The sequence below is a fragment of the Mycteria americana genome, chromosome 11 (assembly GCF_035582795.1).
Source record: "Mycteria americana isolate JAX WOST 10 ecotype Jacksonville Zoo and Gardens chromosome 11, USCA_MyAme_1.0, whole genome shotgun sequence".
Taxonomy (NCBI): domain Eukaryota; kingdom Metazoa; phylum Chordata; class Aves; order Ciconiiformes; family Ciconiidae; genus Mycteria; species Mycteria americana.
In genome coordinates this window covers 1496816-1524445 of record NC_134375.1, presented here as the reverse complement: position 1 = coordinate 1524445, position 27630 = coordinate 1496816, and the positions used below count along the sequence as shown (strand labels likewise).

The 27630-nt window shown below is 44.0% G+C and overlaps 1 protein-coding gene across 6 annotated transcripts; it reads right to left on the bottom strand.

Moving 5' to 3' along the window:
- Positions 1-3405: 3405 nt before the first annotated feature.
- On the bottom strand, positions 3406-26707 carry CARD19 (caspase recruitment domain family member 19). Of its 6 annotated transcripts, none has more exons than XM_075514092.1 (6): positions 26529-26704; positions 13776-13918; positions 11663-11816; positions 7475-7534; positions 5540-5611; positions 3406-3859 (listed from the first exon to the last, which is right to left on the bottom strand). In XM_075514092.1, exons 1-6 carry the CDS (start codon positions 26545-26547, stop codon positions 3747-3749), a joined length of 561 nt encoding a protein of 186 aa, XP_075370207.1. In that variant the 5' UTR covers positions 26548-26704; the 3' UTR covers positions 3406-3746. The 6 variants fall into 6 exon arrangements, with proteins under 6 accessions (XP_075370207.1, XP_075370208.1, XP_075370211.1 ...); XM_075514093.1 differs by lacking the exon at positions 26529-26704 and adding an exon at positions 22763-22856; XM_075514096.1 differs by lacking the exon at positions 26529-26704 and adding an exon at positions 16695-17025.
- Between the last annotated feature and the right edge of the window lie 923 nt (positions 26708-27630).

Below are 27630 nucleotides of genomic sequence, written 5' to 3'. Positions count from 1 at the left end.
AAATCTCCCATGAAAGAAACAAAAAGAGTAACTTTGCCTCGGCAGCTTTGAAAACTCCAGCCAGCAGCTATGAAGTAGCCCAGTACATCCCAGAATGAATCATCACTTTATTCCAGCTCTGGCCTGCAGGCACATCATACTTCACTGAAGTACTTTAAATAGCAGCCTGTCTTTAAATGGAATTGTGCAAATTCACTGTATGATCTGTCACTTTCCTTCCCAGCGCTCTCTGCATGCAGACACCCCGTCACGCTGCCTGAACGATGTACATGGCTCGGGCCAGCTGCCTGCGTGCTCTGCTTAGGGGGCTGTCACACCGGCCGACTCTTGTCCTTGAATCTAGATAGCCCCGCCATTACCACCACGACAATCAGAGGCAGTTCAGCTTTACTTTAAATCAAAAAGCCCATTCATAACAAAAAAAACAGGGAAGGAAGATGATTTTTGGCTAGGTAACAGGAGTCCTCTCGGCTGAAGAGCATGGAGCTCATCCCCCCGTCCCTCCCCTTGGATTCATGCACAAGTCGCACAGCAGCGAAGGGGGACGGTCCCCGGTGGGAGCTGCAGCACGCCCGTGTGCGAGGCACTCGCTGCAGAGCACAGTCTAAGCTGGCAGGGCAGCCAACTGCTTGATAACCTGCACACTCCCACCCTCCAGTGACCACAGCTTCTCCTTGCTCACCTCGTTCAGCCCTCCAGGAGAGCGTCACTCACACAACAGCCGTTTGGCTCCTCAGCCCGTAATGCTGCTAAAGGCACAACGCTGCTTATGCTGTAGGGAAAAGCAAACATTTTACTTCTTCAAAGAGCGTTGCACAAAGTGAGAGAGGGTATGTTGAAAATATGGCTGCTTTTTATTAGCTCCTGTACATTTGCTGTCTGCAGCACAAGAACCATGGCATTCACAAGAACGGTCTCTATCCTCCGCACATGTAACCACCTACTGAATTTTACACTGCTAGGACAACTTCCCTGCACATAAAGTGAAGCACATTCCTAAATACCAGTACAGTTTCAGCAGCAAACACCAAGTTATTCTTGACTTGACAGGGAAGCTGCAATTCTGCAGCTAGACAGGCTCATCCAAGACCCTACTTGATTTGTTTCCAAGTAACACTGCTTGCCTAGAAGGACCCAACTCCCACGCAGGTACATACCGGCTTCCTCCAGGAACTGAAGATGGAATTATCACTTCATCTGCTGTCTGCATGTGCTGCATAGATGCACTTGCGGAGAAGTGTATTAAACCTTGGTATTTGCTCCTGAAAGAAAAATCTTCCAAAAAAAAGAATGTCTCCCAACCTATGCACATGCCAATTTTACCAAGACTCATTTTTCCTCTCTCCTCCCAGCCCTAACCCTTGGGATAGCTCATCCTGGACTTCTTTTTTCCCCTGAGAGGCATCCTCATCTCAAGCAACCTCAGAAAGGGAAGAAAGGCCATAGCCTTCAGTAAACCTTCCTATTCCATGTGGTTTTCAAGGCTCAAGAAAGCCACTTGGTTTAAGGAGCTGGGAGGACCGTGTCCTACTGCACCGCCAGCGTGCTCTGGGGCAGTTCTATCGACCCGAGAGGGCTCCTGGCACTGCAAGGCACCCTTGAACCAGTAAGTATAGCAGAATCTCACCTTCAGATTAAATAAGGCACCAGTAACTTCTGTAGGTTTCAGTAACAGCTCACAACAATTTGCAACCTGTTATTCAAAGGGTAACACGTGGATAATCTAAAGAGAAAGAATCTGCCTAGCAGCAATAAGGCCTCTGTTTCTGCTTTGAAATGAGATGTGACTCTTGCGATTACTTTGAATAATGTTTTTTTTGTGTAAAATGGAATACTGCTCCTCTAATGAGGTTTCAAAGTTGGCTTCAAGGCAAAGATTTAAAACCCCTTTAGATTTCAGAGGTATTTTTTCTAGTCCCTTAAAAAGAGGCTGCTATGGGAGGTAAGCAGTAGTGGGGAAAGAACATTTCATTTCAAATGTTATAAATTAGAGCTGGTTTGCTGGAGAAAAAAACCCAACCTGTTGTCACCTTAAACACAAGGCAAGGCAGAGAGAAAACAACAGAATATAATTAAAGCACTTCCCAAGATGGAAGGCAGCACAACAGCAGATCGTTGTGTAACAAGGGCAGCAGAGCCTTGCGGTTAGCCAGTTCTGCAGGAAACATGCTCAGCTCCGTCACCATTTTCTCCCTAATAAGAGTCCCCATGGAGATTAGATCGAAGAGACACACGAGCTGGTGGGCTGGAGGCAGGGGAAGAGAAGTCTAAATAAACTGCTCTGCTGGGTGTGATTTTGTTCGCATGGCATTTGTCTCATTCCACATTTTACACTGCAGCAATCAGGCTATTAAGCGTTTATAACATCCCTTGGCCCACTGCTGATCTTGGGGTACGTCTCTCTACACAGAAAACTCTTCTGCTGAGTGCTACGCAGTTACACCAGGGGAGCTGTTAGGGAAATGCTGGCTCTGCAGTCAACGGAGCAGCTGCAGCGGTGTAAAAATTGCCAAGCCAGCTTTAACGTGGCTGGTGGAGGCACCATTAGCAGTGTAAACCCAGCAACTGGGTTTACAGAGTCTGCCTTCCCAGAGTCAGCATAAATACTGAACCAAACAGCTTGTGCTGACTTACAGCGCGGTTGTAGTGTTATCGCTGTAGCCCATTTGATTTCACCTGGGTGTTTCGAGATGAGCTGCCCTCACACCAGCGATGACTATGAAGACACGCCGTCTGCTCTTGAGATTTGACCTAACGAAGACTCTGGCTACCACTACGCGGGGCTGGCTCGTGTACCACCCACACTCCAATGCCACAAGTAAAAACATTTTATCAGAAGAGTAAGATCAGGGTCCTCTGAGCCCTTTTTCATCTCTTCAAGTAAGTATACATATTTTTGGCCATAAAAAAAGCCCCATGTCATGGCACTTAAGTCCCTGCAAAATGTCTTGGATTACTTCAGTTTCTTAGATATACAGACTGCACTGGAAAACACTTCACTGGAAAAGGAAAAACTAAATAAATCTGAAAAATTTCTTGGTAGTTTCAAGTGCTTCAGATGAGACATTCCAGTCCCCAGGACCCTCCGTGGGCAGGGAACCAGTCTGCACCAGCTCCAGCACATTCAAACCATGGGCAACAGCTGAGTGTGAACATGAACAAAGCAGGCTGGGATGAGGCACAAACAGGAGAATTCGAAAACACGGCAAGTACTAGGCATCCGCAAAGGTAACTGGCACTGATAAACTTCGTAGGTGCCACTGCCCACCTGAGCTCAGGCAGCAAGTATAAAGGATCTAGACAAAACAGACAGTCCTGAGATGGAGATCCATTTCTTAGTAAGGCTTTGAGTGCATGTGGTTTTTTAAGTGCTTTTCTTAAATTATCACAAAAGACAGGCTAGCATTCTTTACACAGTTGTGATCCTTCATTCCAGTATAAAACACATATGCAAACATGGCTTAAGACCCATGATCACTTAGGATATAATTTTAAAGTTTGTATTAAAAATATTTTTTCTCCAAATGATAAATATTTTAAAATAAGCATTTACAAAAATAAATGGTCCATTCCCATAAGGAAGGACATATATAAGTGAAATTCTGAATACATCTTGAGGCAACACAATTATTGATGAAGCTAGTTAATAAAATCTTTGGTATGAGAGTGTAGTACATTAATATTCATGCACCGTTGTCTTCCCTTGGCAGGTATACTGTACAGACAAGCGAAGAGGCAGCTTTTCCTTAATTTCTTGATATGTCTTCCAAATACAACATACAAATATTTCTAACGTGTCTTCCTATGATAATAGGAGAAAAGCCCAAGATTCTCCTGGCTCTTCCTATGACTTTCGTATCTAAAACAGAATGAAGATGGGAAGAAAAAGAGAAAGTGAACACAGTTAAGTTTCATTCTAGCTAGTAAGCAGCATCTACAAAAATAAAAATCAATAAAAAATTACTCTAGAGGAAAGCCCATTTCCTTCAATATTGTATACATCAACTGCCAAGACAGGATAATGATGAATCTGTGAGGATTCATTGCTGCAAGGTCAGACACATGAAGAGGAGATTACTGAGTTAGGTAAGGGGGCAGCTTTACACCTGAGCACGGTACCAGATGGTGCAAGCCTGGAACACCACATCCAGGTCTGGTGGCCCTGTTACACATGGGGCATTGAGACACCACACAGGTACAGGAAAGAGCCTCAAAAACTGGAAAAAAGAGCCTTGGAACAAAAGACTTGGAGAGATTAGTTGGTAATTTTAGCAAAAATAAAGACAGAGAGCTGACTTGAGGCACAAGGACCTCCACAAGGAGAAAATATGAAATGTCAGCTGGCACAGAAACAAGGGGCTAAGGGGCTCTGCCATCTGGTAGAGAAAGGCTTAACAATGATAAGCTGGAGCTGAAACCAGTTCAAGCTGAGAATAAGACACATACTTCTACCACTATGGACAATTAACTGGAATCAAGGGAAGTGATGGATTCTCTGGTTTTTTGGTATCAGTCACTGCATGCTTTTCTGAAAACGCTTCTATTAAACGCTGGTGACTGAACCTGATGAAGGGAAGTGATGGCAGCTAAGGAAACACATGGGTTAGCCTCGGAGGTCTAACGGTTCCCTTTTAACCTTAAACCCTGACTCCATGGACAGTCCAGCTGAGGGACTCTGATCTGGGAATGAAGCACAGCCCAGACTCCCACATCACCTGAAATGTCCATAAACTGGTGCTACTGTAGCCTACAGCTCTGGGAAAAAAATAGTAAAGAACAATGTCCAACTGTAACTGCTGCGACCAGGGTATGAGGAGCAAAACCAAAATGGAGTTTGGATTCTGCTCCCCATCTACCACGTGAAGACTGGCACTTCCCACAGCACCATGCGAAGACTCAAGAGAAAGTGACACCTCTGAGTCAGCTACTCTCTCCCCCTGGATCTCTCCCACTAGCACTGACTCAGTGCTTCGCCTAAGTTGATCCATGCGGATGCATCAATGCACCTTCTGCTAAGAGCTGCTGCTCTCACAGCAACGTTGGGTGAGCGGAAGGTAGGACTGTGAAGAGGAGCGGGAGCTCTACTCTGCTGGCTGCTGTGAAGCAGGTGACTTTCAGCCGACAGGGAGAGCTAACACCCAGAGCCAGCAACAGGGGCAACAGTTGTAGCTGCTCGGGCTCAGCAAATTGAGCGAGCGACCACTGGCCCTGGCACTGGTCATGCTTCAACCAGCTCCCAAGGGATGTGGAAGCCAGAAGGTTTGGGTGTGTCTCATGACTGCTGGGAATCATGACCCATTGCTATAGCAACAGGACCTCATATGACTACTGCCTTTATTTGTGGCATCCTCTGTAGGCAAACCATCCATTATTTATATCTCAGCATGTCTGAAGTGCAATTTGTATCCTAACCTCATTAAAGAATGATGACACCTTGACCCGCTCTATTAAGTACGCCACGTTACATCAAGAGGCGTGCTTCTCTCCCGTCCCATGCTAAAGTAAGGCAACCAAGAGAAAAAACACTGGAGTAGATTACCTGAGTTACCGCAATACCAAAATAACGCAAATCCTGCAGCAACGCTAAAACAAGCGAGGAAAAACACTGGACCTAAAAAAAAACAGAAAAGGAAACACATTAAGAGAGAACAGAGCAGTGGAAGTTTAACTCAGTTCATAAATCATCAATTGCTATTAATATGCATAATTAATTGTATTCAAATGAAGCTAACACATTCACATTTATGTATGTTCTGTAGCTAATGTACTATGAAGCAAATTTACTATACTGTAATTAATTTTTACTACAGTTACTTGGACACCATTCACTGTTCGCCTCTGTTCATCTAGCTATATCGTATGAAATTTAAGTGAAAGCTTCCTTAGATGTTTTCTCACTCTAAAACTTTGTGCAAAAACCCCTTTAAACACTACAACAAAATACTAACCAGACTACTGGGACCTCACCACACAGTGTAGCGTTTTACTCTACAAATAGCCCCCACTGCACTGCCTGTGGGTAAGAGTACATCCTATGAGACTGCAGTCCCTTAGAAGCAGATTTTTAGGGTTTTGTCTTTTTCCCCACAGATATTCCACAAATTCCACTTCCATGACAAGATCAAATATTCTTGTTCCTGTTTACAATTCTGCTGGAAGCTGAAATGCAGAGCCCCACGCACACGTAAAACAAATCTCCCACTGGAGACATTTCCTTCATGTGGCTGCCTGGAATTACATGCAGTTTAACGCTGATGTTCAGTACTGATGTTCAGTAAAACCTTTCTAATTCATACTTAGCCACAGAAAAAACCTCATAAAGATTTATATCTGCTTCTTTATTATCTAATATTCTATTTGTATTTACTACTTCACTATGAATACAGCTACAATTAAACCGCATCTGTCAATTTAAGGATGAATGTACTGCAGACGTAACAAATGAGCGGAGCTGACCACGCGGACGAGGACACTGGAGAAACAGCAAAGGAGCAAGGACTTGGTTGCTCCTTCAGATGTAATCTCCCAACGAGGGTGGCTAGCAGCCAGACAATCTCCAGTCGGAGGCCAGCTCTTTCATCAGCATGAGTAAGAATAGAAATTATTTCATTTTCTTATTTCCAAGCACTTTCTCTGTTCTTCCTATACTGTTATGCTGCAGTCCGCAATAGCGATGTGAATAATCTGAATAGCAATTTGGTTCAATGTTCAAAGTAACAACAACACAGGCAAAAATATACATTGAGTTAAACTGTGTTTCTGCCCCTCGTTTCAGTTTTCTCTCAGACAAAAACAGGCAAAAAGGCATGGTTCATAGAAGGTGCTTTTATTCTTTCATAATTGTATCCAAATTCCTAAATGAAATATCAATTAAACTTAAATTATAAAATAGTTAATTATAAATTTTGAAAATTCTTCAGCTTTCTTTCAGATCTTCAATTCCTTTTCAAAATATCTTCCACTGAATAAAACATTTGTCTCTGTAATCTGGGCATTGAAGAGAGGAAGGGGAAAAAAATTAACATGTTTTCCTAAGGAAAACATATTTCAGTTCACCCTTGCTCATCTTCCTTTCTGTCTTTGTTTTCAAACTATTAGTATGTAAATTGAAAGCTTAAAAAAACTGAAAAAATTTGAAAGTTGTATAAAAAAATTACTGATGGCCTTATGCAAAATGACAGCAGCAGCTGAATAGACCTTACTATTCAAGCATTGAAGAAATCATGGGAAATGAAGAGTTTAGCTATACCATTGTAAATAATGATTAAACTCTCCAGTCTCTTGAATTTCCTGGCACTGGTTCCCTCAACAGCAGCTCAGTACATTTTCCTCCATTAATTCCACTTAACTTGTGACAGTAAAGACATCATAAAACAAACTATTTGTTACATGAAATGCAAATTACATGACAAAATAAATTGCATCATAATCTGGAAAGCCATTCCATCCGGTGACACTGTAAGCATTTATTTACCCCTGTCATTTAGCATATATTTCTCCTTGTCAGTGTCTACCTCTGTGGAATCTGTGGTTTCTAGAAATAAAAGCAACACATGAAAAGTTAGTACTCAGCTCAAGCAAACAAACGAACATAATCAGCACATGCAAAATTGTGCAAAACAACACATTTCAGAAAAATATCCAATTTTGACATAAAATATTAACTCCTCCAAAGGTAAATCATCGCTATAGTTAAATTTGGATATATGTTGATCAAAAGACATAGGCATGTAGTCATTTGAATGCAACTATAAATAGCTGCAGCAACACCTCTGATCTGGTTAGGCACTAACCACATAAATAACATTACAGTTGTTTCCCAAGTGAGGAAAGCAGGAGTGAGGAAAGCAGGAGCTAATCCTTCCATAATGCTAGAAATTTTCATTGTAATAAATACAAACTATTTGTTATTATATGTGCTAATCTGAAAACACCCCTATAATTTAATGCATCACCATTCTTTCTGTTCTTAAGTAAATCTCCGGGCATTAATGTATCTGGCAGATGAAGCACTTGGAACAAATTGCTTGGCCAGATTATTTATCTAAATTCTGGTCTCAGCTAAAGACATGTACAGCTTCTTTGAAAGTCTGTAGGTACTACATGCTAACATTTGGTGCAAATAATTTTTGCCTCTATCTTTCTGCAAATTCTAGTAGAAAAGGAGGTTGACCTTAAGACAAGGTGTTCAGTAGTTAGCAGCAATAAAGCAGTTCCTGCTTTGGGCAGAAAGACCTGCAGCTCTTTTAGAGGTGCCTTTGCCATATAGATGTGGAGATAAGATTGTCTGCAGAACCTGCGTGCAACACCAAAGAACACCACTGTCACCATAAATGGCAGAGGAATGACTTTCCTTTAATGCACCATGAATCTGCAAAACAACTTGTTTAGCCAAACCTCTTTGTGGTCAAGAGGGTTAAAAAAAAAAAAAAAAGAAAAAGAAAAAGAAAAAAATAAAAAAAATGAGAGCTCCAAATTTGGCTGTCAATAGGGAAGAATTTGAGACTGTGTGGTTTCAACTGATTTCCTTCTTCTATGTGATAGTCTGGAGCTAGGTGAGGTGCCTTGGAAAACCGCCCTGTACACCAAGTCAGCAAAGAGGACCTCCTGTCAGCCAACACTAGATGGTGAACATCTGTCTCCCATGCTAAGTAAGTCCCTTTCGGTGGGGTGACAGGGCATAGATTCAAGCAGAACAGAAACATCTGAAGCACTTTGCTGCAAAGCTTGAGAGCCACTGAAGCAGAAAGGATTGCTGCAAAGCCTCCATGGCGCACTCTATATCAATGGCAATCTTAGATAGCCTGCCTGTTTTGAGGGATGTCCTCCCTAGGTACTCTAGCTAAGAAATCCTCACACTTCACAGGAGAGCACAGCCAAATCTCTGCACTTTTGTCAGGCTATCACTGTGTGGGGCTGATCTGATCCTTTATCTATGTCTATATGATCTATCCTCTATCTTAGTCTATGGCAGCATTGAGAGAAATAAAAACATTTTCTGAGTCACTTAGAAGATCCTGTTTGGCTTCAACAGCTCTGAAGTTGCCCGTGCCATGTGCCTTACCCACCCTCTAGTGGGAATTCTGAGACATTACTGAACATTTCACTGCAATATTATACTTGAGGCAAAGAAATTTTGTTCTAGCACAAATTCTAAAGTTGTTTTAAAAAGGAAAAAGAAATCTTTGAAAGGATTTCCTCTGTAGAAAACATTTTTCATATGTACAGCTGCATGTAATCTATTACAGAACTCTGTCCTGGCCATAGTACACCAGTGTCCTCACCAATCATTTCTCCAGTTGTTTATAATGCTGCTTGTTTCAGTTCAATCTGCATTTAGAACAAAGTCCCATATTAGGGATTCCCTTTTTTCGTCACATTTACAAATTCTGGTGTCAATTCTGTAAGTGCTCTGTTCTAAATTTGATAAATTTAACAACTACTGCTGTGAGTAACATAAAAATTGTCCATGTTAGAGGTTGGAAGGATAATGCCTTTAATATTCAAAATGTTCACTTAAATGAGAAATAACACCTCATATTGAAAAGGGAGCTTTTCCTGAAGAATAAAATTCTTTGCGGTTTTAGCTTAAAATGCTGCACAGGTGTTTATCGACCATTCAGTCCAGAATGCAGACATCTGGTTTAGTTAGAGAACTCATCAGAAGCAGCAAACATATTAACGCTATTACCTCATTATTTCCTTCTCAGGTCAATATAAGGAAACTGCAGAATCTCACCATGTAGTAGTATTTTAACTCAGTTATTTAAATTATTCTCATTGTTCTGAGGATGGTAACATGAGAGAGTGTACCAAGATACAGAGAATTTAATGACTTAGGATGGTTACCAGAGTCCCTTTGCATAATGCAACAGGAGCAAAACAGTTTTGGGGCACCACAAACAGCTCTATTTTTTTCTGTGAAGCACTTCTAGCACAAGTACTTGTTATGCACAGTCTGAACATGAGAAGCCCTAATCCTGCCTACTCATGTGGCTACCCAAGTACAAGGTCTCAGAAGTAACCACATAAATCAGATGCAAGGACGAGCACGTTTACGCTCTAGCTAAAAGTGAAAACATCATGCAGACACCCTATGCAAGTCTCCTTTCAGCTGGTTTGTCCAGGCGTGACAACAGTGCGAGGCAGTGTGAGAGTTCACCTTCACAATATCCGCACAACTTCCAATGTGAGTTTTATGGGTACGGATGAACTTGGGTCACAGCTATGCTATTTCTAGTACCCAACTGAATTCAGACCGTCTATATGGGATGTAGTCTACTTGGCTACTGTGTACACGTATGTTAAGATACATTTTCACAAATGGCTTGTAGAAGGTGTTATTGAACATTAACAGAGCTTAAACTCTTAAACCACCAACACACTCTTGAAATTTTATTCTTAGTGACTACACTAAGACTTCTTAAGTTGCTCTTAATTAATAAAGGCTGTCTGCTGCTTTCTAGTCAGCCTGGCAGAAAAACCTGTTGCTCTTGAGCTCTACCCGAGTAAAAATGATAGATCTATTTGATTTAAGGGCCTGTTCCCTCAAAGAGCATGACTTCTGCAAGGTGAGTATCAGATCAAAAGCACTGCCTTAAAGCTGCTGCAAGGCTGAATCAATAGGGATTCATGCTGCTCTGAGATTCTGAGGCAGGGATGGGCCCAGATTTTCCCAGTTCAAGAGGGTTCGGATATGGATGTGGAGACCTGGGGTAACTTTGCAGCCCCCCTGTGCAGGCAGGAAAATGGTGCAGTCTTCCACTGGTATGTATTTGTGCCGGGTAGATACGAACCTTTTCTTTCAAAACAAAAGGCAAAATGAAGCGGGACAATGTAGTCTCTTCAAATGTGATTACAATTTTACATGCTGTTTTCACTCCAGAAATAAAAGAAAGTCTAATTGTTTTTTTTAAACCTATGGACTTTTGGTGTAACAGTTTGAATCTCACTGGTGTTTGACCCACATGTCTAAAATTTCCCCTGGCACCTAACTGTGGAGTTTCTTACAACTAAAAATCAATTGACCAGTGAAGCATTAGTGCTGTTAGATACTTTATAAGGATTTCTTAAACTGCAGTCCCTTTGAAGCTTCATTAACTTAAATGTGGGAGCTTTCCCTCAAGCTCCTCAAGTCATTTCAGTATGCAGGATGCCTGAACGTATTTCCCATCCATTTGGAACATTGTTCTTTTTTCCAGTTCGTTAGGTGTGTGTGTGGGGGCAGGGGGGAAAGAAACACCAACATATTATCCCAGGTTGGCAAGTCAGGCTTGATACTTTTCCTTAACGAAATGAGCTCCTTTGCAGTATAGAATCAAATCTGTTTGAGCTTCAGTCCTTGAAAAGAAAAATTGTACTTCATAAAAGCGATATCACTGTTTTACATGTTGCACTTAAACTGTTTTAAGGACATATTTCATATTTCAATACAATCAAAGAGTTTTAGACTGCCGACACTAGTCAACAAATAACAAGAACTATGCAGTCAAATCCCCTTACAGCTTTTGGAAAATTCCAGTCAGAAGGAATTAATGTATACTCCCAAAATTACTAAATAACCTAAACAGGTTATTTAAATAACGTAAACCTCATCTGAATGAGGTTTTGTAATACACTGATGAGGAAATCCACAACTCAATCAACTTACAAATCAACTTACTCAAGATTTTCCTGCTCGGCAGGTCATTATACAGCTGTTCGGCATTGATCTGTAGAGCCCTGTAAAACTCCTGACAGTGCCTGTCTCCTTTCTTTTGAAGGTGCTTGATCAGATCTGAAAGTCTGGTATGGAGTGATGCCTTTGGATTCCTGAACTGTGAGAGAAAAGCACTCATCAGAAGAGAGATTACAACAGCTGGAGATCAATTTTATATCACTTTACAGCATGCCAGGGAGTGAAGATATGGAGCTTGTTTTATATTTGCTAAAAGAACAGGCCAAAAAAATGAGGAGAACCTAAAAAGGACATGCATTGCACAGCAGCCTTCAAGACACCGAGCTCCATCTGGTCAGTACTGTTTGATGGAGAACATATTGCCTCTGCCTTCCCTCATTCTTTCTTCTGTCCTGATAAAGTGACAGCCACTCTGCGTTTTGATGTTTTCTCCACATTCAAACTAACATGGTACTTGCTATTCTACAATTTGATTTTGACAGCTATTGATAGAAAATATCAACAAATCTTACAATTAAGTTTTATGTTTTCAAGTTTTCCCTTAGTTGCCTAGTAATGATCACCTGAAAAGGTACTTTATACTGCTTATATTAGTCCCAATATTGGAGTGTTCATCATCCCAGGATTACATGTTTCACTGTTTCCAGCACAATTAACTGCTGTACACCCAGCGCAATATGTACAAATTCTCATTACTCAGGCAATATAGCAAGCAGTTGCAGAATAAAGTACCTTTTTTCTGTAGTCCAAAATGTGAGGAATATTAGGAGACCTTACAAAGAGAATGAAAACATGTACCTAGCCTTACACACATCAAACCGATTTCAGCTTATCTGGAAAACACCCGAAGCCATTCTCAGCAAAGCATTATATTGCAGACCAGTACAGCAGATAACATTTGTAGTACACTTCGGATCAGTTCCTGCTCTAGGGGGACAGGAATGCAACATACCTTATACAACACTCCTTATTCTTACAAAATTCCCACAAGGTCTACCGGATATAGCTAAGATGGTAAGCTTCCTAAACACTCAATAGAGTTGACAGAAACTTGCCTGGACCTATGAGAAAGCAGTTCATTTCTGTCTGCTAAGTGCAGGAGTCACAAGTTATGTTTCACAGATTCTTTATGCATTTATTTTGAAGCTCTTGAGGGAATGAGATGAACTTTAATTGTGCATGTCACACTGTTTATCATAACTGGCTAGACTGGCTCAGCTGATGATCTAGCACTGCTCTACACAACCAAAACACTATTTGTCCCCATGGAGTTTGATTATGACAGAATTAGACCTATTTTTCCTAAAATATAGGATTGTTGTAATAAACAAAATACTGATATGCCAAAACCCCGAGCCTTGTGCAGACAATGAAGTCAGCAGAGGGCAAGTATCAACTGTTGTAAGTAGAATCTGGGAAGCTTTTAACCGACTTTAGCTTTCACTCCACACAAGTTTAAAAGCTCTTTCTCCCTAAAAACAGCTACCCATTTTTGAAAGCTTCATGCCAGGGAGGGTGTGCTTCCTCCACATGTAGCAGCACCACTGGAAGATGTTACTAACTCCATCCACTTCCCACAGCTCCCACACTTATAGGTGGGACTAATGCCCCCCTTCTCTACCAACTCAGAGTTATTAATCACCTTAATCAGCAACTAAAACTGATTAAGCTACTATAGATGGTTTCACGGACACAGCTGGATGCAGCACAGATCATCTGACATGACACTCCACACTGACTCATGTGAGGAGGCAGGCATGCAGGGCATTTGACCACACGATGGGTGCAATCCTGCCCACGGAGGGGTTATAAGATAGCGTGCTTCCGCACACACGGTGTCAGACGTCATGGCAGGGACTGTGGCATTAAGCTGCTGCTGAAGAGAGTGCCCTCTCTCATAACCACTTGGCATGGGAACGTGCCAGCCCTGTGACTTCTCCTCTGATATGAGATCCCAGATATAACCGGTCAGCAAGTAAGAGGTGAAGAAGATTGGCTGCATGTGGCACCAAGAGTCAAGTCGGGAAGAGGGCAGCTGAGCTACTGACCAACAAAAACAATGCAACATTCAGAGATACAGTAAAATTCATCAAATTACCTTTTCTGCTTCTGCATTGGTAAGAATTTGGGGGTAGACTCTGTTAAGCTGAAGAATAATTTTATCAACCACTTGCTCATTCAGTCGGCTATTGCTTGTAAGAAAATACATGTCGTGTTGCAGCCGATGACAATACGACTGATCTAGAGATAAAATAATACAAAGAACAAACCACAGCAGTTAATTAGGAAGCCATTTTTAAATTCTGTAAATTTCATTTTCCTAACAGTGGTTAAATAGCTAAAATAAAATTACCACCATCATGTAATTTTAGAAAGCTGAACTATTTATTATGGAAACACAACATAGTCACGTGCTTTCAAAGACCCATCCAGTTAAAATTACACACATCTGAACTCCTGGCTGGTCACTCGTGCTGCCTCTCTCTTTCCAAAGGGAGAAGGTTCTAAATTATTTAGATGTCAAGCACTGATGGATATTTAATCCAATACAGTCCTAAAGTTGTTAAATCACTGAAGATAAATTTTCCATAATTTATGAAGTCAGACTATGGAGTTTAAAACTAAGGTGTTATATAAATTTTTTGATGTAAAAATGTATTTCATAGAGAGGTTCTCTCTGATGTAGAACAGTAGAAGGACATAAATTTGTCTTCAAATTATGTACATTACTGATATTGATCTGCAGCACAGGACTGGTCTTTGCCTGCTGCTTAGCACCTGAGGACTGCAGCATAGCGTGGGATGGGATGAGACAGGATGAAGAGAAGCTCGCACAGCCAGGCGAAGCAGGGGGCTAACTGAGCTCAAGTGATTTGGCCCTAACATCACCCAACCCTCCAAGAGTTTATTGCTGCCTTTTGTCTAATGGGGGACTTCAGCAACTTGCCCAGTGGAAACTGCCCAGACTGAAACAGAACTGGAATATCAGGAACAGCATCTCTGCCAAAGAGCCATGAAGTATTTAGGGAAGGACTTCTACCTTCACTTCACGCGGGAGTGAGGAGAAAGGGCATTCAAAAAGCAGTACATTTTTACCATGGAAGTACACTCAAATACCCATACAAATAAAACACATCTTTTTCTATTAACCCAAACCTCTGCAAATACACAAATCCAGACTTGCTGTTGTTTTAGGCACCATTTCCAAGTTGACAGCAATGGATTTTGCAGGAGCATAGCTTTCCCTATAGCTGCTTGTCTATAGTCCCTAGATTAAGATACAGACACAGACTGGTTTCACAGGTTACTGTGCCCTTACCAGATTTAGAAAGAGAATGTCCACGACCATGTCTGAAATAAGTGTTAAAATGTCAGTACAGCACTTTATAACCAAGCAGCATAGAAAACAAAAACAAAACACCACCACCCCCACCACATTCTCCATTTAAAGCAAATGCATAGCTTTTATGCTATTCTGGCTACCAGAAAATACATAAGCATCAGCCCTTTGTGCCCTGCCATTTAGAGAAGATAAACAAAAGAATGAAGGAAAAGAGCCAGCAAACTTTGGCACAGTGCACTACACCTACGCACAGCCCTTGCCCTTTCTATACCATGTCCTTTTTCTGTATCTGTATAGCACTAACAGCATTTACAGGAAAGGGTTCAGGAAAACCTCCCAGTGTGACCAACACACACTAATAACTTCTCCAGCACCAGTGTCACACCTATGCAAACAAGAACACACAGCTACTGATACTGCATAGAGAGCTGCAATTCTACAGGCACAACAGGATTTCAGTTATATTCTTACTTTTTATACAAACACCATATTATTTCCACGTGTTTCTAATGCCTCGCTTTTCCACGGCTCGCTCTCAAGGCAGCTTTTTAGTGTACTGTCAGAAACAGACTGCCCTGACATACTTGCTGTGCAATTCCCTTCTGTTGCAAGAAGTTCCACGTTATCTGATTCACGGCTGAGATCAGACTTCTCCTCTTCAAATCAACTCATTGGCATGCACAAAAGGCTGAGGCGAGGACCAGGAGACTGTGAAGTTGTGTCTGTTCATGCAAATACTTTTTGGGGAATGAAGTGCCACAGTGCAGCTTCCTCCTTCTTCTGCCTCAGCTACATGACTTGTAGTGACTCTCAGTGTCACCAACAACTCGGTACCTTCTGCGAACTTACAAAAAACACACATTAAACCAGGGTCTTACAGCTAGCAGAGCAATTAAACTTCAAATAGCACTGTGACATTCAAACAACGAACCACAGCAAGTACTAAAAGCATGACAAGGATCTGGCACAATGAGTATATAAAGTAAAATAAAAGCAGGCTCAACGTGTCATCTCCTTCCCTGCTTCTTGCTCTGTTGCTGCCTTGTCATTACCGATCCCCGCACAGGCAGCATGCAGAAGTATATTAGCAGCAATTACACCAGTGAAGTTAACTGTGACCAACTGAAGATCGCATTTAAGTCAAGACCATTTTCTGAGCAGTCAGGAGCACTCCATGTCCTCACAGCACTTTTCATTTACACACACTCATTAAACTACCACCAGCCTTACAGAGGGCTTTTTGCTGCCATCTGAAACCTGCGTGCTGGTGCACCGTAGATTATATTACAGAGCATAAGCCTCCCTGAGATTTCACGGGTGACTATGTTTTCTTCCCATCTAAGCCAAAAGGCAGGAGAAGAGAACGAGACGATGCTCTTGGCCTCTCCGGCTACTGCTAAACTGTGCTGCCAAGGACAGGTCTTAGGCCTGGCTCAGGCATCTGCAAGATGCTTCTCCCATCCTATAGGATGTTCCATTTCTAAGAAGCACCCATGAAGCAGTCTGCTTCCTCCCCATTCCCACAGGGACGTTTCACCTGCCTGCACCTTCACCTCCTCCAAATTACTTCAGTTCAGTATTTAGGATGGGGTGCAAAGTTTAAAATTTCCTGAAGAGTGGTTATCAAGCTCAACACTAGCTCAATAAAAGCAGAGCAGAAGTAACTTCCAGTACCTCATCTCTCTCTTCCGAAATCTTTCGTCTCTCCTCTGACTCCGAGAAGTCTCTGCCCAAACCACACAAGGAACTGCCTTCAGGCTTCTGGTAGACCAAAGTGAAAGTTCCCACTGACACCGCCCACCAGTGCAGAATTGTGCTCCAGCTACAAAATTTAAAGAAAACATACAAAAAAAGCCCCACCAATCCTAGCGGCTGCAACGTGGCACCCTGCTTTGGAGCGATAGGGGTATCTGGAAAGCACACATGTGCATTTGAAGCCACCACAGGACGCTCGCAGGCCCAGCTTGCCCCAGCATCTCTGGCAGCTTTGTTATGGCACGGACTTGCTCCCATGCACTGCCAGTCATGGCCCAATTATGGGTGTACAAACATGACTGTGCTATGAAGTTCTATAATCACTGTTCACGAGCAGCAGCTTTTTAATATTGAACACGCCCACTGTTTACATTTTAAAATAACAGAAACCCCAAACCAGGTAACTTCACAACTGCAACAAGGCTGCTGTCAGGTCTTATGCATTTAGGGAGCGGTTGTTTGGGATATTTTGCGTATCCACTTTTTATCTCACTGCCTCAAAGAGACGACAGTTATTGCAAGGAAAATTCAAAATCTTTATGCTAAGAAGACTTTCTTTTTAAGCAGGAGTCACCCCAGCATTAAAAGGACAGTCGTGCTGTTTGCAAGTCCTTACCTAGAAAGTTCAGGGCAGCAAAATCAGGAGACCAGGTCAATTAACCACAGCTTACAGCACAGGCATGGCATTGCCAGGCATTTTAACGCCCTCAGACTGCACGAGGATTGCATCTGACTCTGAATTTGTAATTTGATGTGACTGCAGTTACACCTTCTCCTCTACTAGAACATTACTCTAACTGGGCTTAATCCTGTTCACAGGCTTTGGACCCAGCCACAGGTTTGTTCAGGCATGCAGCTGCAGCAGAGGAGTCTGCAGGCTTCAACGCAGCTGGAGGACTGGCAGCGGACTGAGCTCAGCCTCCCTGAAGAGAAGCAGCAAATACAGCTGAGATTGGATACCACGTCACTGAAGCTGACTTAAAGGTTGCTTAAAAAAAGGTCGGTATTTTCCTTACTCAGAGGAAATGTAAACTTGTCAGAGACAGACAGGAAACTCAAGAACTGTCTTTGACAGTTGAGAAGAAAACATGACTAATAATTTCATGTTATTGACTTATAAGTACTATAAGCCCACGACACATGATACTTGTCTTTTTTCTCTTACCCAATGTACAAAAGGCCTCTGGCATACAGCATGTGCACACCACGCCAACATACACAGCCTGCACCTGACTGCACACACCAAAGGAAACAAGGTACACATATAATTAAGAGATACCAGAGAAAAGCAAGAAATTACTGGTTATTTGTAGCCAGCAGCTCCTCAAACAGAGAATAAAATACATAAAATCAGTGATGATAAATGCACAAGCAGCAAATGACAGTAACAAAGCAACACACTCACCATTTTTCACCTGCACATAAAAAAAAAAATCACCCCCATTGCAACCCTTCATAAAATGACATATCTCTATTCTTCCTTCCAAATGGGCAATTAGGTTTCTGGCAATAGCTGCAGAATGACCCAGCCATTATACTAAGTGCTGCCATTTTAAGGCTACTGAAATATATTCTGCTCTTGGAAGTAAGAAGGCTCAAAAAATCTGATCGTATGTGACTGTAACATGCCAGGCTGTCTTCTACAGCACCTGCAGGAAAAATGTCAAGGGCGACAGAGCCACCCTTGCCAAAGCTCTTCCTAATTTAAGAGCAGAGTGTGTTCACAGAGAGTTTTTCAGAGACAACTCCTAACCTAGGCACCAGCATGCCAGACTCTGGCAGCAGCCAGGACGTCAGACAAGCACCGTGGAGCTGGCACTCTTGCTCCATATGCCTGTGGTGAGGCGTCTGGTCCCTGAAAGGTGTCACTAGCCACTGGTAGAATGCACTGCTAACAGAAAACATAGCTTTCAGGTAATAGTGGCTGTCGAAAACCCCTTTGTAATTTTGATTCTGCTTAATTATTCTTACCATAAAAGACCCCATGTTGTTTTCTGTACTAGGAATATCAAATGGGATTTTGTCTCTTGCAGTCCCCGCCACATATGCTCCTCTACGATCTACTTTCGCTGCCCTTCTGGATAAAACCACATGGCCCTAGGGACCTGCCACCTTAGGCTGGGTTCTGCATTGCCACTTCATGTTTATCACAGAAAATGAATAAATCCAGCTGCATTTCAAATTCGTAGGCTGCGATCAGGCCCTCCTCGCTACGCTGCAACACGTAACTGCTCTCATCCACGCTTGGGCCTCAGGAGCATAAATGCTGCCAACTACCTTAAGTCAGGCAGGTTGACATTTCCAATTAATAATTACATAAGGACTCTTGATAATGTCTCTGACACCACTGTATCTTTATGTCCTGGTTTCAGCTGGGATAGAGTTAATTTTCTTTCTAGTAGCTGGTATAGTGCTGTGTTTTGGATTTAGTACGAGAACAATGTTGATAACACACTGATGTTTTAGTTGCTGCTAAGCAGTCAAAGACTTCTCAGCTTCTCATACTGGCCTGCCAATGAGAAGGCTGGGGGTGCACAAGAAGCTGGGAGGGGGCACAGCCGGGACAGCTGACCCCAACTGACCAAAGGGATATCCCACACCATACGACATCATGCTCAGTATATAAGCTGAGGGAGTTGGCCAGGGCAGGGCTGCTGCTTGGGGACAGGACGGGCATTGGTCGGTGAGTGGTGAGCAATTGTTTTTCATTTGCATCACTTGTCTTTCTTGGGGTTTATTTCTCTCTCTTTTTGTTATTTTCCTTTTCATTACAATTTATTATTACTACTATTATATGTTATTTCAATTATTAAACTGTTCTTATCTCAACTCACAAGTGTTCTCATTTTCACTCTTCTGATTCTCTCCCCCATTCCACTGCAGAGGGAGAGGGAGGGAGCAAGCGGCTGTGTGGTGCTTAGTTGCCAGCTGGGGCTAAACCACTACACTTTATTATGGTTTCATCTTTTGTTTGTTTTCCCCTTAAAAGCCTCCTTCAATTTACCAAGCAAACAGACAGGATCATCATAAGCAGATAAGTTTAAATACAAGAGACACAAAACCCAAAGACATCTCTCTAACGTTCTCCATAACAACACACATAATTTGTAAACATCCATTCCAGAACCTCAACGGTATCTGCTGTGCAATGCAAACACAAGTTGCAACTTCCTGTAAAACTCGGGGATGATTTTCCTAAACTTTATAAAGGCAAGCTGACAACCAGAACCTTGAAGGCACGTGACCTGCCATTTGTACGTGTCCATGCAAACTCCCTGCTGAAGCATTTCAGGAAAGAGCTGAAAAAGTCTGTCTCAACAAAATGTTAGCTTAACACTAATTTAGTTTTTGGCTTTTCCCTTTCAAGAGCCCAAGAAAGGGATGCTGAGGATTTAAGAAGGAATCCGGATGCAGAGAAATGGACTGAGATGATCAGATTGCACTGGTTACTAAATGCACCCTTGATGAAAAGCAACTGGTCTGCTTCTCTGGGCTGGAAGTGGCAATGCAGAGGTGAAAGCCAATGTGCCACCCTCCCCAGCCGCACTCATAGAATCATAGATTCATTAAGGTTGGAAAAGACCTCTAAGATAATCTAGTCTGTCAACCCAACTCCTCCATGCCTACTAAACCATGTCCTGAAGTGCCATGTCTACACGCTTTTTGAACTCCTCCAGGGATGGTGACTCCATCACCTCTCTGGGAAGCCTGTTCCAATGCTTGACCACCCTTTCAGTAAAGAAAGGGTACTCACCCACTGCCACGTGCTGGTGCTACTGGAAAAGTTAGTAACCACAAGTCAAGAGTCTTTGACTGAAAGTCACAGAATCATAGATTCCTTTAGGCTGGAAAAGACCTTACCGAGTCCAACCATTCACACAGAATCACAGAATCGTATAGGTTGGAAAAGACCTTTAAGATCATCAAGTCCAATCATAAACCTAACACTACCAAGACCACCACTACACCATGTCCCTAAGCACCTCATCCAAACGTCCTTTAAATACCTCCAGGGATGGCGACTCAACCACTTCCCTGGGCAGCCTGGCCCAGTGCTGGACAACCCTTTAAGTGAAGAAAAATTTCCTAAAATCCAGTCTAAACCTCCCCTGGCACAACTTGAGGCCATTTCGTCTCGTCCTATCACTTGTTACCTGGGAGAAGAGACCGACCCCACCTCTCTACAGCCTCCTTTCAGGCAGCTGTAGAGAGCGATGAGGTCTCCCCTCAGCCTCCTTTTCTCCAGGCTGAACAACCCCAGGTCCCTCAGCCGCTCCCCATCAGCCTTGTGCTCCAGACCCTTCCCCAGCTCCGTTGCCCTTCTCTGGACACGCTCCAGCCCCTCAATGTCTCTCTTGGAGTGAGGGGCCCAACACTGAACACAGCATTCGAGGTGCGGCCTCACCAGTGCCGAGTACAGGGGCACGATCACTGCCCTAGTCCTGCTGGCCACACTATTCCTGATACAAGCCAGGATGCCATTGGCTTTCTTGGCTGCCTGGGCACACTGCTGGCTCATATTCAGGCGGCTGTCAACCAACACCCCCAGGTCCTTCTCTGCCAGGCAGCTTTCCAGCCACTCTTCCCCAAGCCTGTAGCGTTGCATGTGGTTGCTGTGGCCCAAGTGCAGGATCTTGCACTGAGCCTTGTTGAACCTCATACAATGGACCTCGGCCCATCGATCCAGCCTGTCCAGGTCCCTCTGTAGAACCTTCCTCCCCTCCAGCAGATCAACACTCCCGCACAACTTGGTGTTATCTGCAAACTTACCAAGGGTGCACTCGATCCCTTCATCCAGATCATTGATAAAGATATTAACCTAACACTGCCAAGTCCACCACTAAACCATGTCCCTAAGTGCCACATCTACACATCTTTTAAATACCTCTAGGGATGGTGACTCAGACACTTCCCTGGGCAGCCTATTCCAAAGCTTGACAACCCTTTCGGTGAAGAAATTTTTCCTAATGTCCAATCTAAACCTCCCCTGGTGCAACTTGAGGCCATTTCCTCTTGTCCTATCGCTTGTTACTTGGGAGAAGAGTCTGACCCCCACCTCTCTACAACCTCCTTTCAGTTATTTGTAGAATTCAGTAACTCATCTTTATCTGAAATATCTTTTAAAAATAGAAAAGAAAAAATAATAAAACAGTGAGCAAAATATTAAAGTGCTCTTGATACTCGAGTGTGACATTAGCTTATACACATTCCCAGTCCTCCAAGCTTTGTACGAAGGCTAAAATAACGGGGCCCTTAAGTAACCCGGAAAGCTTGTGTGCACCACAGGTGCCGAGGCAGAATCTTAACGAGGAAAAGATGGAGGCTGGGCACAACCAGCAGATTTCTTTTCGCTGCCACACAACGTGCGGCCAGTGTGCCAAGGTATGAAATCTGGCACAGCACTGACTACGCCTCGAGGCACACCCATCACACCCCTGCCTTCGGTGGGGTAACGCAAATGCTCCCGTTCGGACACGCGCCTAATTGCGCTTGCCGGCAGCAAACCCCAGAACCGACTCCCACCCGCCCCGGTAAAACCACCCGCCGTACCGCGGACCCCAGGCTGCCGGGCCCAGCCGTGAGGCGTGACACCGCGGCGCTGCCCAGAACCGGCGCCGAGGCCCGAGGCGGCACGGCCGGGCGGCGCCCGCTCCCCAGGACCGGGGGTTACGCCGCGCTGCCACCCGCGAAGCGCCGCCCGTGGGGCAGTTACCCCGCCCGGGGACCCACGGGCGAGCCCCGACTCTCGCAGTTAACGCCACCCTGAGAGCTGCCGCGCTGACGGCGGCGCGAGTACGGGGCGCTGGAGGCACCAAAACACTCGCCCTCGCGAAACGCGCGGCACCGCGCGAGTGGCTCCAGCCACAGAGCCCAGGAGCGAAGCGGCGCCGCCTCAGAAAGCGGCCGCCTCCTGCCTGAGGCGGCCCCGCCGGCGGAGCCCCCGGGCTCGCCCTGCCGCCCCCGGGCTTCCCCCGCCCCGCACTCACCGGCCATGGCGGCCCCGGCCCGGCCCTGCCCGGCCCGCCGGCGGGCTGCGGGCCTTCCTGCTGGGGATGGCGGCGGGGCGGGGCCGGGCCGGGGCCGGGGCGGGGCGGCCTGCCGGGGCGGTGCGGCCTGCCGGGGCGCCGCCTCCCGGGCCCGGAGCAGGCGCTGCCGGAGGCGGCGTGCCTGGAGCTGCTCCGGGTGCAGTCGCAGCCTTTCGTGGCGGCTTGCCCATCGCCTTGACGGCCTCGCGGGGTAAAACGCGTTCGTTCCTGGTGACTGCATTTCCCTGGCCACCCGGGGCGCTGTGCAGTGTGGGAGTATGAATTACGCTTGCACAGCTGTCAGGTTTGAAACAGTTAATTGCATAATTAGTAATACTGCAACTTACTTTAAGTAATTTAAGTGTTCAACATACCATGTCAACACTTCCATCGTATCCATATGCAATTTATATTTTTTCTTGTGCCACAGCGCTGTACACGTTTGTTTAAATGCAGCTACGATGTGTAAGGTAAATTTGACAGATAGTTATTCAAGTCCAAGGAGCAAGGACAACTCTCTATCAAAGAAAAGCTTGCAGTGATGCATCTAATTAATTGGCTTATATTAACTTTGTGAGGGTAGAAGTACAAGCAAATTTGTGCATTTTAGGAACTCCCATTAGCACAAAATTTCATCAGCACTTAATTACCCAGCGAGGTTTGGAGGACAATATGCCTTCCTAGGTATAAACGCTGCAGAGGAGCAAAGCTGAACCTTAGCTTTGCAAATTGTGACAAAGAAAGGGATACCTTATTTACCACTGCAGATTTTTTTTTACTGGAAAATCTGGTATTTTTATAATGTATTAGAAAAGGCGGATTTCTAGTATGGCAAAGACACAGGGTGATTTGTAATTATGACTTGTGTTGAAACCATGAAGAAAATGTTTACATTGAAGAGGGACAGAAATCTTCCAGAGGGATTAAAATCACAGTAGGCAAAGCTGCCTCCGGACTGGTACATAAAATGCGTCAGCCACACAACTGCCCTCACACAGACACCTATTATTAAAACAGTTTGCTTCTCTTTCAGTAGCAAGTCCCTGAGCATCGAGACACGCCCTTACCCAGGAAACAAAACCCTTGTGTGGATGACCACTAGTCCACAAGATCCTGAAAGGTTTGCCCTGTTTTGCCGCCATGCCATTTTAATCCAAACGTGTGGAAAAGCTATAGCAAAATACTGGGACTGGTTAAACAAAGAGATAATAAAACATACAGCCCCTCGCTTTGGTGGTGCAATGTCTTGGGAACTTGTAGCACTGAAGCTGGAAGTCAGCGTGTCCCAACTGACAGGCCAGGACTTCTGAAGCCTACAGGGAAGGCATGAGTTGCCAGTTGGGAGGTAAGAAAGGATTTAGTGAGGACTTGACTTTGTGCTTGGATGTAGACCCTCTTATGAGAGACAGCTCCAGCTAGCCTGGGAGTTAAAAAAAATGAAATAAGGGAATTTGCTGGAAGTTTGTGAGTGGTGCCATTTCGTGGTCTCACGGAGGAAGTGTTATACCCAGCACAACCCCAGAGATGGTGCTTGGGGCGTACCGGGGCGTTTCTAGCATGTCCTGGGGCAGGATTTCGGCTGGCAGGGTTCACCACAGTCCTGAAACTTTCTTCCAGATAATTTCTTTCTCTGATACTCTCGCCTTTGTTTTCAGTGTCTGGCCTTCCCTGCCAGGGTGGAGTTTCTAGCCTGGCACAGCTCTCCAAAGGGAACAGTGTCCCACCCCAGTGCCACATCGCACACCCTGCACTCTCTGTGCTACGGCTGTGAGGAGCTCATCACGGAGACCTTCCTGGTGAGCACAGCCAGAACTGCTGTAACTCACACGATTATATGCACCTCCGTTAACGAAAGAGATACATAAATCCCCACATTTACTCTTGAAAATGTTGGTCTATACCTCCGTACTACAAATGAAAGCAGCTTCTTTATCTCTAGAAAGTGTAAGAACATGGAAAAAAAAATCTTACAGAAACATTTTTAGTATTATCAAATGCTGTGATATTTATGGTGTGTGTCCTTGGGAAGATGAATAGAGTATAAGCATCCTGAGTTTATTCCACTTACCCTCAGGAATCCAGATCTTGTGACCAGCATGAAAATTTATTTTTAAATTATTATTATTATTGCACATGGAAACCTTCATCATGCCTGTATCAGAGTGATTTTTGGCAATGCATTGTAGTAACAGAAACAGGCACCTTGTGGAAAGGAAATTGTCATTTTATAACTCCTTTCATCATATATTTTAAGACCATTTCATATGTATATTAAAATATTACAGCAAGAGGTGTTGCCTAGTACTAAGAAGCAGCAGTAGGATTTGTTTTTATGACCATTTTATGCCATTGTGAATTCACTGCATTTTGTGCTCTGCTGAAAAGTTTCCCTGGAATTGCTACCAGAATCTAGACCAAAAAACTGAAAACCTGTTTGTCTTAATGTAACAGATGAAATCTCTAATATAAATCTTAAACATTTTTTAGTGTTTAAGAAAAGGAAACGGACAGCGTTTCCGAGCACTGTGAGTGAAATGGAATGAAAATCAATCATTCAGGAGGGCTGCGGTGTACAGTGCCACATTGCCTGGAGATACTTTTGTCCTATACACTCAGATCAAGAATTAAATCAGATCAAGAGTTAAAAAGTACAAGAATCAAGGGTTAAATATATCTCCTCGTCATGCTCATGGCACGCAAGACCTCTGCAGCCGTACGGCTGTTAGGTTTGCCTTGGAAAGACAGGTCCTCAGGGAGCCACACAGGCCATGGCAGAGGCAGTGGAGAGGGACACCCGTCCGCATACACAGGGCTTGTCCGTGGGGAGGCACATACTTGGCAGGAGCTGGGCCACCAAATCCCCTCCCACAGTGTGATCCATGACATTCAAAGAGCACAGCCGGATAGGGAGGACACATGCTCGGTACTGGTAACAGCAATGAGCTGTATGCAAACGGCGCAAAGAAACCCTTACGGTCTTTGAGGCGAGTAATGCTGATTTTCAAACCACTCGCAGACAGAGTGGCACTGTGCAACGCCCTCGCTTCCTGCTGACAGCAGGAATGCCCCATCGACAGAGCCCAACTCATTTCCGAAACTCTGATTTCTATCATTTCAGATTTCTCATTTCAGATTTCTATCTCCTAATTTAGTGGCTAAGTGACCTGCCCAAAAGCATTTTATTTCCCAGCGTCTAAAGGACAGCAGATGGATTTCCTGGTTAGCTAATCTCAAAAGCCATTGCTGTTTCCCCCCTGCTAAAGCAACTGATTTGTTTATTTGAGTGAATTATTTGATTTACTAAATATTACCCTTGTTCTGGCAGCATCGGCATGTAGTGTTTTCTTGTTTTAGCTGTTAATTGTTAAATCACAATATGGTTTCTTATTTTCCCACAGCTGAAGAGGACTGGATCTCTTTAGGAACAAATTAAATCCAGATTGTGCAGGGAGTTCCTTTAACAAAGTCTTTCTTTGTGTTTAAGAAAATACAATGAAATATTTCTTAAAAGCTCAGATTACACACTAAGCTCCCTTCAGCAAGTTTTAGCTAATAATTTATAAAAACAGACTCTAAGAAAGGAAAAAAAAAAAAGGGATGGCAGCGACTGGCTGGCCACTCCCGTCAGAGCTGCTGCCCTTCCTGGCTCCGCACTTTTGTTCCTGCAGATTCAGACTTTTCAGACCACTCATTTTACCCAAGTTCCTCATTACAAATACGCACTTACATGTCTTGTAGAGCATCATCCATAGGTTTCACAGGTTTGTGCTGTGCCCGGTACACATACAGCAGGGCAGCCGGCGCGCTGTCCTCCTTGGATGAGCAGAGGTCACTGGCAAGTTAGAGAAGCGAAAGCAAACTGGGAGGGAGCGGGTCGGGCTGTGCACAGCAGCAGAGGCCTCCCGGGTGTGTGCGGATCACGGCTGCCGGGAGCACAGACCCCGGCAGTGCAAATCTGGGGCTGCTCCCTTGCTCCTGGGAGCCAGCGGCAGTTTGCTGTTGATTTTAAGGAATGTGTAATCAGCTCTGAAAACCAAGATGTTTGTTTACTCAATGTTATGTGATTTTTTTTTTGGGGGGGGGGGGGGGTGTTCTAATAATTTCTAGGATTGCTTTGCATATAGAATGGGTAATTTTCCAGTCTTATTTATATAGTCATAGTATTATTATTGGTATAATCACCTTATATTTCTTCATTGGTTAGAAGGAGATGAAGAAAAACAATACTCTGACTCCAGACATAAAGGCAGAAGCTGTGCAGCAAGTTCTCAGCTCTTTATTCCCAACCAGCTAAGCCAAACTACTAGATGTGAACAGAACTGACTTGGGTGAAATCATAGCCTGGAGCATCCCTGCTCTGGAAATCCCTGGTCAGTTTTAACTTCTTGTATTCGTTACATGAGTGAATTACACGCACCCCGATTCTGCTGTATGACACCCAATCCTTGGAAATTTTGATGGCATTAGTAATAACAAGAAGATGATGCAGATAATCATCACTTCCGGAGGGTGGACTTTGGCCTGTTTAGGAGACTGGTCAACAGAGTCCCCTGGGAGGCAGCCCTAAAGGGCAAAGGAGTCCAGGAAGGCTGGACATTCTTTAAGGAGGAAGTCCTAAAGGCACAAGAGCGGGCTGTCCCCAGGTGCCGAAAGACAAGCCGGCAGGGAAGAAGACCAGCCTGGCTGAATAGAGAGCTCTGGCTCGAACTCAAGAAAAAGAGGAGAGTCTACGACCTCTGGAAGAAGGGGTGGGCAACTCAGGAGGACTACAAAGGTGTAGCAAGGCTGTGCAGGGAGAAAATCAGAAGGGCCAAAGCTGAGCTAGAGCT

Excerpts from the sequence above, each read along its gene's own strand:
- CARD19 (XM_075514092.1), bottom strand. Across the intron at positions 7,535-11,662 it reads GCCGAGCAGGAAAATCTTGA|AAACCACAGATTCCACAGAG; the intron begins GTAAGTTGATTT and ends TTTTATTTCTAG. Across the intron at positions 5,612-7,474 it reads ATATATGCTAAATGACAGGG|GTCCAGTGTTTTTCCTCGCT; the intron begins GTAAATAAATGC and ends GTTTTTTTTTAG.